This window comes from Notolepis coatsorum (genome assembly GCF_963971535.1).
Source record: "Notolepis coatsorum genome assembly, chromosome: 13".
NCBI classification, from domain to species: Eukaryota; Metazoa; Chordata; class Actinopteri; order Aulopiformes; family Paralepididae; genus Notolepis; species Notolepis coatsorum.
The window spans coordinates 114,794,701-114,810,434 of NC_140177.1; the positions used below are offsets into that span (position 1 = coordinate 114,794,701).

At 42.4% G+C, this 15,734-nt stretch overlaps 1 protein-coding gene across 1 annotated transcript in view; it reads right to left on the bottom strand.

The window, feature by feature from the left end:
- wdr33 (WD repeat domain 33) overlaps positions 1-13,641 on the bottom strand; it is a 68,678-nt gene extending 55,037 nt beyond the window's left edge. Inside the window, exons 1-6 of the mRNA XM_084327772.1 lie at positions 13,471-13,641; positions 4,727-4,945; positions 2,233-2,301; positions 2,041-2,145; positions 1,674-1,769; positions 1,391-1,542 (exon numbers count right to left, since the gene is read on the bottom strand). Coding sequence (XP_084183898.1) covers positions 1,391-1,542; positions 1,674-1,769; positions 2,041-2,145; positions 2,233-2,301; positions 4,727-4,930 — 626 coding nt within the window. The 5' untranslated portion in view covers positions 4,931-4,945; positions 13,471-13,641. The remainder of the gene's footprint in view (positions 1-1,390; positions 1,543-1,673; positions 1,770-2,040; positions 2,146-2,232; positions 2,302-4,726; positions 4,946-13,470) is intronic.
- Positions 13,642-15,734: the final 2,093 nt, after the last annotated feature.

Genomic DNA, 15,734 nt, shown 5'->3' on the forward strand with positions numbered 1-15,734 from the left:
GCTTGTGTTTAAGTGGCAGCACAACAAAATGGGTCCATCCGCAGGCTTGTCTGTGTAATGACCTGTGGTTAAGCAAGGAGGCCAATCCAATGCAGACGTATCACACAAACTACCTCTGGAGCACTCAAACCCACCACATATTCATCAGGCACTTATACCAGCGCTCTCCTACAAATATCAATCCCATGCGGGAAACCGCCACACCACTAAGATGCTGTATTTCAGCTCCTGTAAACCTAATGTAATTTAAGAAAATTATATCTTGAGGTCTCATGTTCACCAATAGTCAAAGATAATCAGGTGTGTGGAGTAAAATGTGAGGATTTAAGAATTATATTTAGTTGGGTTGGTCTTGAGTTACACATTCACCAATGTTCATCACTTTCTCCACTTCCGGTGTGAAGGCCGGTATGCGATAGATAAATAAAGGCAACATTTTATTTGATAGAAGCCCCATGTCCCACGAATAGCATAGTGCACTGCATACAGGAAGAAGGGTTTGTTGTGGTCAGCCAAGGTGGTGTATGACAAGTGAAATTTGAACGTGTTGTGTAAAGCAAGCCAACTTAACCCAAGAGACATTATGGCCATGTGTTCAGCTGAAGAAAAATGCAATGTTTATTCAAAAAGCTACGGTTAACATGTGGATGTCAAGGAGCGATAAATAAGCATGACATATTGGAAGAGGTCGTTTGAGGACACTGGGCAAGGTGGGATTCAAACGATGGAGTTGAGTAGACATCTCAAAATAGACACCCTCAAATAAGCAAGTGTGACTTTGTGAGGTCAGAACGCCTTCTCTCTTCGAGTGTGTGTAGGACAATACTCCCTATAGGGAGACATTTCCATACTCCATGAGTAATGTTGACTTTATTTTCTTTATTACAGAAAACCCTGCTCCCCCTTTTTTTTTTTTATTAGTGGTTACTAAAAACCCTCCACTCAACTTTATTGGTCATTACTAAAACCCTAGGGCGAAACTTTATTCATGAAACGTATCCCTCTTGGCCTCTACCCGTGGTGTAAACCAGTACTGCTTTTAACGTGCGTCAAATCAATATAGATCACTTTATTCAAAAAAGACCGGGAAAAATAAATCAACCTTTTCTGTACATAGTAATTATGTAGAGAAAAAATCAAGATACACAACTCATCATCAGCCACATGAAATGACGATAGTAATAATAGGAGGAATATAAAAGATAGATCTATGCAGTGTTGCCACAGCACACACTTACATCCGTCAATGATCAAGAACAAAAACACAGGGTGACGCGGGGCCAGGGAGGACGAGGAGCAACAACACCCCCCTCCGACTGGACCCCGGTGCCACAGAGACAGCAATAACAGACTTGGGTTAACTACAGAAAATGGTAGATTGGGTATAAACCTGGCTTCTCTAATCGCCTCCTTGTGAGCCTGGAACATCTTGACGTTGTTCATGTTGGACTGCCAGTACTTCACGTAGCCGCCGTGGTCGGCCGTCAGCATCCACATGTCGTTGTGAGACCAGGTCATGGCCCGCACAGGACTGTCATGGGCCTGAGGAGGGGCAGAAGAGCAACAAAGTCCCGGGTTAAGTGCCACAGAATGGATGATTCCAAAATGACCACACTGCGGTTATGTTTAAAAGGCATGTAATGCAAGTATACACTACGTGGATCCATGTTTACCTGTAAAATGGTCTCAAAGTTGAAAGTGAGTCCGTTCCACAAGGTGAACTCTCCACTTGAGGCGCCAGTAACCAGACGCCTCCCCTCAGGAGTCCACTGTAATAGATGGTAAAGTAAAATTTGAAGGAAAAGGGAAAAAAAGAAAAGAAAAAGTAAATAAAATGATGTTCCATTAAAGATCTGCAAAACAGGATAGACTGAAGGAGACGGTATACAGAAACTAGTTTCAGCAGGTTCTTAAAGGAACACTCCACTATTCCGTATCTAATTCAGGCAAGTTCGCCCTTCATCTTCAGTATACCGCCACCTTAACAGTGGCTTTAAAAATGGGTTTCTAAGCAAAGATGCGTGTCGCAAATGAACCTACCCTTATGACAAAGACGGGACACTTGACTTTGTTTGTGGAAGTTCGGACAAACTTTGTGGTGACGGCGTTCATAGGGTTACTCAACATACCGATTGGCGGAACAAGCTGTGGGGACAGAGAGACGGACGTGAGATTCTAGAAAATAATACAGTGGTCTAAATATTGGACTCTCAGGTGAGTCCATATACTCACATCGTTGTAACAGCCTGCATCAGGCTGGATGGCACGGAAATCTCGATGGTCTCGTTGCCACAACCGGTTCTGCAGTGAACGGAATACATGTAAATGGCTGCATTTATATAGAGCTTTTATCCAAAGTACTTTACAATTTGTTCCTCGCATTTTACCCATTCAGTCACACATTCACAGCAGAGGCAACCGTGCAAGGTGGCAACCGTGCATGGTGCCAACCTGCTCATCGGGAGCAATTAGGGGTTAAGTGTCTTGCTCAAGGACACTTCGACACACTGCCCGGGAGGAGTGGGAATCTAACCGGGAACCTCCCGATTACCAGACAACTGCTCTACCTTCTGAGCCACTGTCGCCCTATGTATTGTGACAAAGGATGGGAATGTGTGTGGATGGACTCAGACATGTGTACCATGTGAACCGGGGGTAGGGGACTGAGGGGACTGAAGACAATAACTGACTACAAAGTCAGCGCCCCCTCAATGGGGAGCGACGACGCCTCTCTCGCGGACAAACTCAACTCCTTCTACGCTCGGTTCGGTGTAGACAGTGTCGCCGCTAGCCCTCTGGCTAGTGACGTCACTGGCGCACCGGCTGTTGTGGAGAGGGGGGGGGCAACCGCGGGGGGGCGGGGGCGCTCTCTCGTTGTCGGAACACAGTGTGAGAAGAGCATTTATGCAGGTGAACACCAGGAAGGCTGCTGGCCCAGATGGTATAACGGGACGCATACTTAAGTCCTGTGCAAACCAGCTTGCCCCGGTGTTCACCGCCATATTTAATCAATCCCTGGCGGAGTCAGTGGTCCCTGCCTGCTTCAAGATGTCTACCATCATCCCTGTACCGAAGAAACCCTCCCCAACATGTCCAAATGACTACAGACCGGTGGCACTCACCTCTGTGGTCATGAAATGTTTCGAGGCTGGTCAAGGACCACATTTGTGCCTCCCTCCCCAGTGATATGGACCCTATGCAATTTGCATACAGGACAAACAGGTCCACTGACGACGCGGTCTCCCAGGTACTGCACAGCACTCTCTCCCACCTTGACCGTCAGAAGGGGGGCTATGTGAGACTGTTGTTCATTGACTACAGCTCAGCGTTCAACACCATAGTCCCCACCAGACTGGTGGACAAGCTGATCGAGCTAGGTCTGAGCTCCGCCCTGAGCGCCTGGGTACTGGACTTTTTGAGTGAAAGACCCCAGGCGGTCAGGGTGGGGGGTCAGACCTCCAACACCATCACCCTGAGCATCGGGTCCCCCCAGGGCTGTGTTCTAAGCCCCCTGCTGTACTCACTCTACACACACGATTGTGTGGCCAAGTTCAGCTCCAACTCCATAGTGAAGTTCGCAGACGACACGGTGGTGGTGGGGCTGATCTCGGACAACGACGAGAAGGCCTACCGGGAGGAGGTTGAGGTACTGGAACGTTGGTGCCAGGACAACAGCCTGCTCCTGAACATTGGTAAAACCAAGGAGCTGATCGTGGATTAAGGAGAGGACAGCAGGAGACACACACACCACTGATGATTAACGGGGCTACCGTGGACAGGGTGAGCAGCTTCAAGTACCTGGGGGTCCACATCTCAGAGGATCTGACATGGTCAACACACATAGACACAGTAGTAAAGAAAGCGAAGCAGCGCCTCTACCACCTGAGACAGTTAAGGAAGTTCAGAGTATCGGGGAAGATACTCCAGTCCTTCTACTCAGGAGCTGTAGAGAGCATCTTGACCGGAAACATCACTGCCTGGTATGGAAACAGCACGGCACAGGACAAGAAGGCCCTACAGAGAGTGGTGCGCTCAGCCGAGCGTACCACGGGTATTGCGCTACCTACCCTGCAGGTTCTATACAACAAGAGGTGCAAATCCAGAGCCTGCAGAATAATGAAAGACCCCCACCACCCCAATAACAGCCTGTTCCAGCTGCTGAGGTCAGGCAGACGCCTGCGAACCCCAGCTACTAGGACGGAGAGGCTTAGGCTCAGCTTCTTCCCCCAGGCCATCAGAGCCTTGAACAATCAACATTGAGAGCCACAGAAACTGAACTATCCACACACAAGCACACACACGACACGCACGCTGAGCACGCTCACACACTAGCAGCCACTTTAACACTCATGCCGCACACACGCACACTTATGGCCAAGAGGAAAGGCCACTTTAAATTAGTATAACAACAGGAACAGTGTATTGCACTACTAAAGCTACCTAGCATGTCCTATATGCTCTGTAAATACTATGTACAGATACCGAGATGTCACACCATGTTACCTGTTTATTGCACTGTTGTTTTTATTGGATTCTATTATATGTTGTACCACTGTATTTTTATTGGATTCTATTATATGTTGTACCACTGTATTGCACATCGTCGCGGGCAAGACCACCCGCATTTCATTGTATACCTGTATGCCGTGACAATTAAAACTCTTGACTTGACTTGTAGATTAAAAGGCACTGCGCTAATTCCTTCTAGTAAAGTATGTGTTTATACCTCGAGGTATCTGATGACTGAGGGGTTGTAGTCGATGGTCTTCCGGTTCACGGCCTTCCTCATGCGCTTGCCGTCGAAGGTGAGCTGCTGCATGGCCTGCTGCTGGGCAAAGTCCGGCCGCTTGTAGAACAGCTGCCGCGGGGCCTGGTGCTGGAACCGCGGCATGTGGAAAAACCGCGGCGGGGAGCTGATGTCCGTCGCCATGACGACTGGCTAGACCTGGGAGAAGGGAGGCAAATCGGGCAGGGTAAAGTGACCGCTTGAATTATGAATTCAAAGCAGACATGAATCATTTTCAACTCGGTAGAGCAGAACCTTGCTAGTGCAAACCCATCAGGTGTCCAAGACTAGTAGCGATGGGATACATATTTTAATTTGTCAAAATACATTACATTAAGGCTATGTTTATTCAAAGATATTGTTTGCACGTGTGAATTCCACTATTCTGTACAACCCAATATATTGTACAAATCTTGAGGAAACATGCACAAGAGAATACATTCATGCCCAGTGTTTATTAACACCTCTCAATGAGGGTGTCTGACATACAGATAAACAATTATTTCATTATTTTGCTAGGCCCCATACACTGGAAAAGTGAGTTACAGGATATTCATCAAGTTAATATGAAAGTTCATTCAAACCTTTATTTATTCTCGAAAAGACAATTGAGGTCACCCTCATTTTCAATGTCGTCGAGACTTACAGACATTTCAATGCATACATTTTTACAATATAATACTAATAAATATGAATAACCATCTATGAGGGCCGACGTTCCACTCTACTGGTTAAAGTTGTTTACTCGTTAGTACGTTCGTTGATAAAGAAAAATAATGTCCACAGCCACTCCAGTGTAAAACAAAGATATCCAAATGGTTTATTTATTTTCCACAGCGAAGTCTCTTTACAGAAGTGGTCCTAAGCTATTTGCCTAAGTATTCACGTCACTACTACAAGGTAAGAAAACTGTATTTTCCCAGTCTCCAAAATCACCGCCGACTCGACGGATGAAAATTCCTCCACACTGGAAAGCCGAAAATCTATATTGTTTAAACTTTAGTCTATCTGTTCAGTACTGCTCAGCACGGTTTCAAGATGCACACTCACTGCTCTGAGAGAATTGGTGAATATATATATATACACACAAATGTTCTAGAATGTTCGGTCATGACATCATCACAAATGTTCTAGAATGTTCGGCTATGACATCATCACAAATGTCCTAGAATGTGCGACCATGACATCATACTGCGACATCACAAATGTTCTAGAATGTCTATTATGACAAATAAGACGGTTCAATGACCTTATCTAAATCCAATCAACATTCCTAATGCCGGTTCAATGTAAGGTTATAAAAATAAACATATAAACATTCATATAATACAATAACCTAAATATATAGCTTTGGCTCCTCTACACCAGTGGTTCCCAAAGTCGGGGTCGCGACCCAAAGGTGGGCCGCGAGCAGCCACGGGTGGGCCGCGAGATGATTTAAAAAAAAAATAATAATAATAATCATTTTTTTATTTTTTTTTCAGGCCACTGAACTTAGAAGCAGGCCAGGACAGTGTTTCTAGTTGTATTCTATTCTATTGTATTCTAAAATGTGACTATATGGTTTTATATTAACTTAATAAATAAACAAAAACTAAAAAATCTACTTATTTCAACGAACATTTCAAACTAAATAACAGATTATGCACATAAAACGCTGAAAACAACCGAAGCAACAATAGTATTTTAATGAGGCTATTATTATTATCATTATTATTTTGCAACAAGTTAGCCCTCTCATAAATAGCACATATAAATGAATAACTAACTTGAACTAACTTAATAGGATTGAAGTGATATTTGGCTTAAAAAATCGGTCGCCTGGCAAAAAGAAAAAAAGCCTGACGATGTGCATTGGGCCGCGGCTCTCTGACGCCTTATTTTCTGGGTCCTGGCCTGAAAAGTTTGGGAACCCCTGCTCTACACCATCTATATAGCACTTTTCATTTCACACATGAACCGCAGTCCAAAGTGCCCCACAGCAATTAGTATAAAATTAACATGATTAAAATCATCACACAATTGACAGAATAAAAAACAATGGATAAATTGCAGACATAATCGGTATAAAAGACAATAAAAGTAGTGCAACGTAACTGTGCACTTAAAAATAGGCATAAAATAAGTACAACGTTGCTCGAAGGCATGTGAACCCCCCCGGAACACCAGTCCCCCAAAGACCCCACACATCAATCCCTACCACATCCCCATCCAAGACACACGCCCCAATAAAGCACATCATGACCGAAGGAAAACACAAACCGCCTGTGCGCCACTCACACCGCCATGCACGGCGACGGGAATGCCACATGCACGGGCCGCCCCATCTCCCCCAGTCCCTGCGCCACCACGAGAAAAACCAGCGAATCCCATGCCCCCAACCCCAAACTCCACAGAGGAATGACAGTAGTAGGGGTGTGCAAGTAGTTAAATATTAAATAAAAACAAACTTATGCCAGTATCAGCCTTACAAATACACTATCTTCTACAATATCAAGAGTTGACTTTAAAAAAAATTAAACTGTAAACAAACAGATTTATAATGTGATAAAACAATTCTGACTGAATGCTGTCCTGATAACAGCACAAATTTGACAAACAAGATGATAATTACAATAGTAGAATAATAACCTAGGCCACTGAGGTCCCTAGCAATACAAAGCCCTGCCTACAAGCTGATGAGTTACAACCATAAACAGAATAAAAGCAAATGAAAATGTCCAAACACGAGTGGAACTACTTAACACTTTCTTCGCCAGGCTTATGTACATCATTATACCCTTCTCTGCCAGCTCTATTTGTCCATGGAGAAGTTCCCCTTCTTTGCAGGGCTATAACTTTTTAAATTGTATTGCTAAATTGACATTACTATGGCCCATTCAATGTCAATTATCCATCGTTCAGGATGTGGGAACGTTATACTTTTTCATTCACATATTCATACTAAAATACGGTCTAAAGTATAAATGTTTTTATAGTTTTCTGCAGCATTCTGCAGAACGTGATTTATAGCCCTAAATGCATTATATTGATGATCAGATACAGTTTGATAGCGATCGGCGTGAGATAAAAAAATTCAAATGGACGTGCTTCTAGAAGTTACTACTTATCATCTGATGTTGACCGGATGGGAGGGGGGTCGTTTATAATTCCGTGGCCAACGTTAGATGATTCATCTAGTGTGGGTGATATGATCATTAGAGCAGTTTGTATCGAACACGGTAAAAAAAAAACGCTGAAACTCACCGCAGCTTCCTCGTAGCGTTGGGCGATGAGCAAACATATTCCTATTATGGGATGTTGAAATATGCGATCCATCTAAAGGTTGTATAATAGTATATACGTCCAAATCATGTTGTTTATCTGTAACGGATCACTATACATTGTGTCGCGCTCGAGTCCCGGGACCTATAGCGAGTGATCGGACCGAATTTGGATGAGCACCAGTTTCCGTTTCCGGTTTGGGCGATCCGCCGATCCGCCACCAGATGGCGCTCTTGAACCGTTGGAGAGTTGAGAGGGGATCAACAGTAGATCTCAAGTCTCCGGGGGAGAAATATGATTGCGATCACAGATTTTTTAAATATTGATCTCAATGACATGTTACGGCATCATTGGCAGAATTAGCATGGCGGGGAATGACGAGTTTAGGCGTCCTTGGCGGTCAAAGTGTTAATTACATTTTATTTTCTATTACGATTTCCAACATTTATGAACACAAGATAATTGGCTTTTAGCCAGAGCATGTTTTTGAGCAGGGTCATGTTTTAGTTTTTCAGTTTAATTATATGTAAAGTTCAAGGAAATCCACTGTTAAAGGTACATGTTTTTGTTTGTTTTGTATTTAAGTTCAATAAATACATGTTTCCAAAGTCAATGAGTAAACATGTGAAATAATCGTGATCTCGATTTTGACTAAAATAACTGTGGTTACGATTTTTGCCACAATCGAGCAGCCTTAACAAGTAGTCCAACTTTTTTCATATAGAGGGAAATAAATGCTCTGTGTTTTACAAGCACCTCATTCTAATCACATGAGCTCACTATTCCAATTCATAACACAACAACCTGGCCTACGAGAGGTATTAACACAGGACATCCATCGAGTCGGCCTGGTCTAGGTTAACCATGTATGTTGTTTGCCTTAGAATATTAGCATCTTCTAATTTAACTATGAAGGACTTCCAGGGGGCCAATGCCATGCAATCAGCCCGCTCCCAACGGGGCACTGCACTGGTCTAACAATAAAGGAAGGCATCTCTGTCTGTCGGTCCTTCACATATAAATAAAATAAATAAATGGTGCATTTATATAGCGCTTTTATCCAAAGCGCTTTACAATTTTGTTCCTCAAATTCACTCACACACCGATGGCAGAGGCGACCATGCAAGGTGCCAACCTGCACATCGGGAGAAATTAGGGATTAAGTGTCTTGCTCAAGTACACATCGACACGCTGCCCGGAAGGAGCGGGAATCGAACCGGGAACCTTCCGACTGCTCTACCTCCTGAGCCACTGTTGCCCCACATATCTCGAGAACGGTTCATCGGATGGACTTCACACTTGGTATGTATTGCTGAGGGCCCATGTAAGTCCAGTGCCAATGTGAAGTCGATAGAACGCTGTAAACAGCGGTTCCAAGCAGCCAACCAATGGCGAACGGGCAATGACCTAGTAGTTTTTAATTTGCAAAAATTATTCTTGCCATTGATATCCACCACAAGCAAAAGCTTTTCAGATGGAATTTAGACCATGTATATAAATGATAAGGCTTGAAAATAAAGGACAGGAGCCAGGATGACAGACAACTTGTATGAGACAAGTGAGGCAGTGCACACTATCAGATTGGTCGCACAAGTCTTATAAATGGTCACTCAAACTCTGGCAGGTTGTAAGCCTAACTCTGACAAGGAACACACCAACATTATGGTAAAGGCGTGTTTACAGTCTTCTCCAGAGTTGGACAAGAAGATAAGATACCAATTTCCGCTGTGCGTTCAATAAGAAAGCTGTCCGGCTGTAAACTAGCCTAGCTTAGCAACCACACTACAGACGGGTAACCGTCTAGTATTGGGAGTTAAAGGGTTAACCTTCTGTAGTGTGGTAGTGAAAGGGTTAACCTTCTGTATTGTCACAGTGAAAGGGTTAACCCTTTGGTAGTGAAAGGGTTAACACAAATAAATGGAAGCAGATACACCACTTTTAAACCAGGCTAATGATCCAATCAGATTCCATTAATTTGTGCTGCGATAGGATAGTTTGCAGCCGGATAACTTTCTACAAAACACACAGAGAGGAAAATGGTATCTATCTTAGTGTCTGAATAGAGAAGACTTCCCATAATGTTGGCTTGTTCCTTTAAGCAAGATAATAAATAAAGCGCAATGCAATACACTTGCAATTACAAAGCTCTACTTTCTAGACACCTGCATCGCTTAGTCTTCAGCAAAAAACACTTTACCCTCTAGACGTCTCCCTGGCATAGTGATTATCAACAGCTTTCATTTAAACTTGAGGTAAATTGAAAGACTTGCCCATCAACTTTAGTCAACAAAACATAAAAGACAACACTATGTAGTTTGTAGAAAGACATTTGCAGAAACTCCAATTGGTTTATAAAAACATTCACAACTACAGATGATCGAAGCGGATCAAAGCATATTTTGATTGATTGGTACCAGCTATATTAAACCTGATCAAATTCAAATGTTAAAATGTGGGCCCTGCCACAGTAAACAGTAACTTTTCAGGTAGCTTCTAATAGTGTTCCAGAGATCCAACTTTCCTCTTGAGGACAGTTTGTTTATTCAGTTATGTATAGATAGACCATCGCAACACTTTCGGTATTCTGAAATCATGGGAGAGAAAATTAATGAATGTGGATGAGAGCCCTGACATTAAGTGGTTATAGCTACAGCTGTGGGGGTGCTGGAGACATGATCCAATAGACTTGTATACGGCGGAGTCTCCTGAATACGGAGATCAATCCCAAGTCGATCTGCACTTTCTCTGAACTTGGAACTGGTCCTCTCCGTATTCAGGAGACTCAGGCGTATACAAGTCTATTGGATCATGTCTCCAGCACCCCCACAGGTGTAGCTACAACCAGTTAGGCTCTCATCCACATTCATTAATTTTCCCCCGCCGCTCTCTCCCCCATGAGCTCAATGTAACGTGGAAGTGCAGTGGTCTATGTTGTTTACTTCCCAGTTTCCTAAAACTATAGTGCAGCTTTAACAGCGTTCAGAGTAAATTATTTAGACAATCAAGTTCATAATGCAGAAAAGCCATTCTTCTAAAAACAGAGACAATCTTTAGAGGGCAAAATATCTAAAATGGCCCAAGCATACACTTGAAAGACACTGTAAAACACAAGTTCCATCCAAATAAACACCAACCTTGGAACACCTGCATCAGTTTTTCTACCTTAGAGCGGACAAGCATGTACAAAGTTAAGTACTATACAGCCCCAGTTTGACAATACTGTCAAACTGTTTCCAGTTGGCTTGATGGCATCACATCACAACTCACTTGGGCACATTGACTGAAAGCTATAGCAGTGCTTTTATTTACCATAAAATGTTTGTGTTGAATGATGGATAATCAGAACAGTTCTTACATGCAACATACTTTGGACATGTTTTGCTAAAACACATGGCCCGTAACTACTTTGTTCTAAGTCGTAGTATTGGAGCAATATTTCATATTTGTAAAATATTTTTTTCATTACGCATTGTGGCTTTCTTAGCGGTCACCCTTAACATTAGATGCCCCTAGGAGTGTGTACTGGCCCTCTTACACCCAGCCAACACAAAATTATCTGAGAAGAAAAAAAAAAACAGTGGGTTGATCTGCTTTAGTTGGTTTTGCGTTAGATTTTCAGAACAAAATGAAAAACTAAAGATAGCCAGTGACTTCAATGCTGATCACCAGGACAGCCAAACTGTTGTTACACAGTTATATAATTTCAATTTCACTAACGGTATTGTCAGTAGACAGCAGTTTCAGAAAACACGTCTTCAAAACCGCAATTAAATGAGGACACTAATGACCTTCATGGACACTAATGTGCCATATTTGCACCCTTTACAATAAGCTGCAGGACCGATAATGATGGATCTATGAAACAGCATCAAAGGCTACAGATACATTTTACATTCAGACAACTAGATTAAAGAGGCAGTTCACCCAAAACTTTCCTCATACCCAGAGTGCCTATCTAATCCATCGAGATAGTTTTAGTGTGATTTGCTGAAGTTTGGATCAATCCGTCATCACTCCGACACAATGAAGACAAAAGGTGGTTTGTGGTGCTCAAAACGCCCCCCCCCAAAAAATACACTTTTGAAAACAGTGATGTCTGTTTCCAGAAATCATGATGCGGTTATTAAAGATAATCCACAGACCTAGTTGTAAACAGCTTTATTGGGAACTATTTTCTACCCCAGTACACTACCCTAATAGTTTGTAATTAGACTGTTCACAACTGAGCTCTATGGAACTGTATTTTTGGTGCTTTGAGTGCTACGAAAATCACTGCCATCCACCCCCATTGTATTAGGCTGGAGTTACGGGGTGTTTTCGTTAGTGACGCAAACACCACTATGGCAGATATAGCCAAACACAAATTCCTGAATGGAGATGGCACTCTGGGTAAGTTTATTTTGAATTTTCGGTCACCATCTATATAAAAGTATCCATAAGAGTAGGCCAGTTGTTTTTAATAAAAGGACCTTCAACTCCCAATCGCACCTTGTGGCAGAGCCGATATGTCTCTGTAATACAAGCACACATGGAGAAACTGTACAAAGCATTTGTGAAGTGTATCAACAAATATTGAAACCAAGCACGCCAATACATTGTTACCCCAACATATTTACAACATGAATGCATTTCAAGTACAGTAGTAGACATCAAGTTAAAAAACGTTGATTTCATAGAAAATAGCTAAATACGCAGACATTTGATTATGATATAAAACTGATACTTGAAGTTTGTTGAGTTTGCGTCACAGCAAAGGTTCGGTAACAACAAATAGACATGGTTATGTCACATGTCTCTCACGTATGTTCTGAATGCTGTTGACACGTTTGTCAACAAGTACCGTAAATAAACGGATTTGGGGTGTATATGAAACATTAACTCAACACAGATGAACGGAAATCATAATCTGTGGTTAGTGGTTAAACTAGTAGGCTGTGTGTCCAGCAGCACGAGGTGTCGTCAGGGCGATCAGTATGCCTAGAACCATTAGCCAGGGACATGTATTATTTGGTCATAAATTGCTCTGCTGTTAAGCTAGCCTAACGTTACTCGACTCACTGTCTGGCTAGATTGGTCAAATGCACAACAGATTGACTGGCGTTTCATTTTAATATCTTAATATCTATCGGCCAGACCATTCAGCTCGTGTAGTATCCAGGTTACAGCTCATTTAGCTAGCAAATAAGCTAACGTTAGCTTAGATGAAGCGTCGTAAAGTTAACCAACGGGTGCGAGGGCATACATATAGGGTAAAAGATTAACGTTAGCTAATCTCCTAAATGTGTTTTATTTCCTCCTTTCCGCCCGGTTCACGGTTGGTGTTTTGTTCTTGCTCCCGTTCCTGGTTTTGAAAACAGAATGAAATGGCGGCCGGTGGAAGTAGTCTTTTTACAACAACAACGCGCTGCTAAGAAACTCACCGACAATATCCAATGCAGAGTTAGCTATCTAGCTACAAGTGAACTAGCTAGATTCTTCTTTAAATATATTCTTTTTTGAAGAGCCATAAACGTCTCTTTATTGAATTAATATCAGTTTGTCACTTCTCGTGTTTGGCCACTGACGACCTTCATCTCGTCGCTTTCTCCTCCTCGCTTCTTGTTCTGAAGAGAAGAGCCTTCTGGGAGACGGCGGGAGAGAACTACGTCATCACGTTTACTAACCGGTGACAAGTAAGCGTGTTGCTTTTTAACAGCGGAGGAGTGCAAGAATGTGACAATGTTCTCTAAGACAAACGCTAACCTTAACCAGCTCCTTAACAGCGCCTAAACTTAACCTTTCTAACCTTAACCAACTCCGAAACAATGCCTAACCTTAACCATGCCTAACCTTAACCTTAACCATAGAAAGAATATTGCCATTCTCTAAGACAGGGGTGGGCAATTATTTTTCCCGGGGGGCCGAATGAGCAACTGAAAATATGTTGGGGGGCCGGGCCAAAATTCCAAACTCAATTATGCATAATATACATTTTATTTCTATATAAAAAGCAGTAAATGGCATTGTTTTGACCCCTGGTAAGAGTGTATGTTATTATTTGGCAATTAAAAGGTGAGGTTAGCTTTCAAAAATATCATTTATTCAAATAGAATTTATTTCCAAAATGATAAACAAAATGTGAAACATTAATAACAAAGGGCATTTTGAGTTTCATATACTATTGAAACAAGGATTTTCTTAGCTTTCTAAAGACATCACATCATCTTATAGCAAAAATAAACAAGACATGTCACTGAACTGTGTAAAGAAAAGTGTCCCAGTTTTGTAGCCTTTTTTACTTTACATGCCTATATTAAACATTTAAGAAAAAAATATATCAAGTGTCCCATTTCACTTGTTATATTTCCACATTTTAGTGTTCTTCAGTTCTTTTTTGTTTCATTCAGTGTGAGAAATCCAGTCTCTGTTGAGCTTTAACAAGTCCATCAAAGTCAGGTTGCATGTCTGAGGTGGAGATGCGAAGCACAGCTGCCAGATGTTCATCAGTGAGAGAGGATCTGTACCTGGACTTGGTAAACGAGAATGAGAATGTCTGTTCACATATGTAGGTGGATCCAAAGAGAACCAACATCTTCTGAGCATGTCTCCTAAGCGTATATTGTGCGTGTGAACGTTGACATGAAAAGAAAAAAGTAAAAAAAAATTAAAAAAAATATATTAATTTTTTTTATTTTTTTTTATTATCATGTAATCTTTCGCGGGCCGGTCAGAATCATCCCGCGGGCCGGATGCGGCCCGCGGGCCGTACAATGCCCAGGTCTGCTCTAAGACAAACTCTAACCTTAACCAGCTCCTTAACAGCGCCTAAACTTAACCTTTCTAACCTTAACCAACTCCGAAACAATGCCTAACCTTAACCATGCCTAACCTTAACCGGCGAAAGAATACATGTTAAAAAATTTGATGGGATTCAAACTTGAAACCAACAGACAGCAGGACCACCGCGCTGCCAGGTGAGCTAAGCTTCGAATGAGAATCATGGCGGTTTACGGCTAAATAATGGCGCAAGCTCTGCCGCTCCGCTATGCGGTTGCCGCGCCTGCCGCGGGGCGTGTCGCAGCCAATCAGGGAAAACGCGGAAGCATTCGGGCGTACTCCTTCGCTGTTAATAAGCAATAGGCGACAAGCGTACTAGATTCGGTCTGATTGATTGATTGAAAACTTTATTAACAGATTGCAGAATGGGTACAATACAGTAAGACTTTCGTCTTGTTTACATCAGGGTCCCGCCATATGGGATTTCTCTCCCACTAGTGCCACCAAATGCAAGGTACATATATGGGGCACATATATAATGGGGCACATTGAAAATGTATCAAATAATGTGTTTTTCCTTCTGCATGATGTGGGCAATCAGCTGTACAGAAAGACACGTTTTCGCATCCACCCTCCATCATCTGCAATGCTCAAAAAACAAATTGACACACATTAAATGTTACGAAATTGGTATTTATATACCCTTTTACCAGTTTCACACTATATCAAATAGTTTTATATTATATTTAACCATATTTATTTAGTAAAATATAAATCACATTGTTTTATGGATATTATAATCAGATTGTTATGGCCCCTGCAAATGTCCTAACCCAACCCCCTCCAATGTACAGTAAATGTCCTAACGCAACCCCCTCCAATGTACAGTTTTACCCCACCCACCCAACCACCCAACCTACCCCTACCT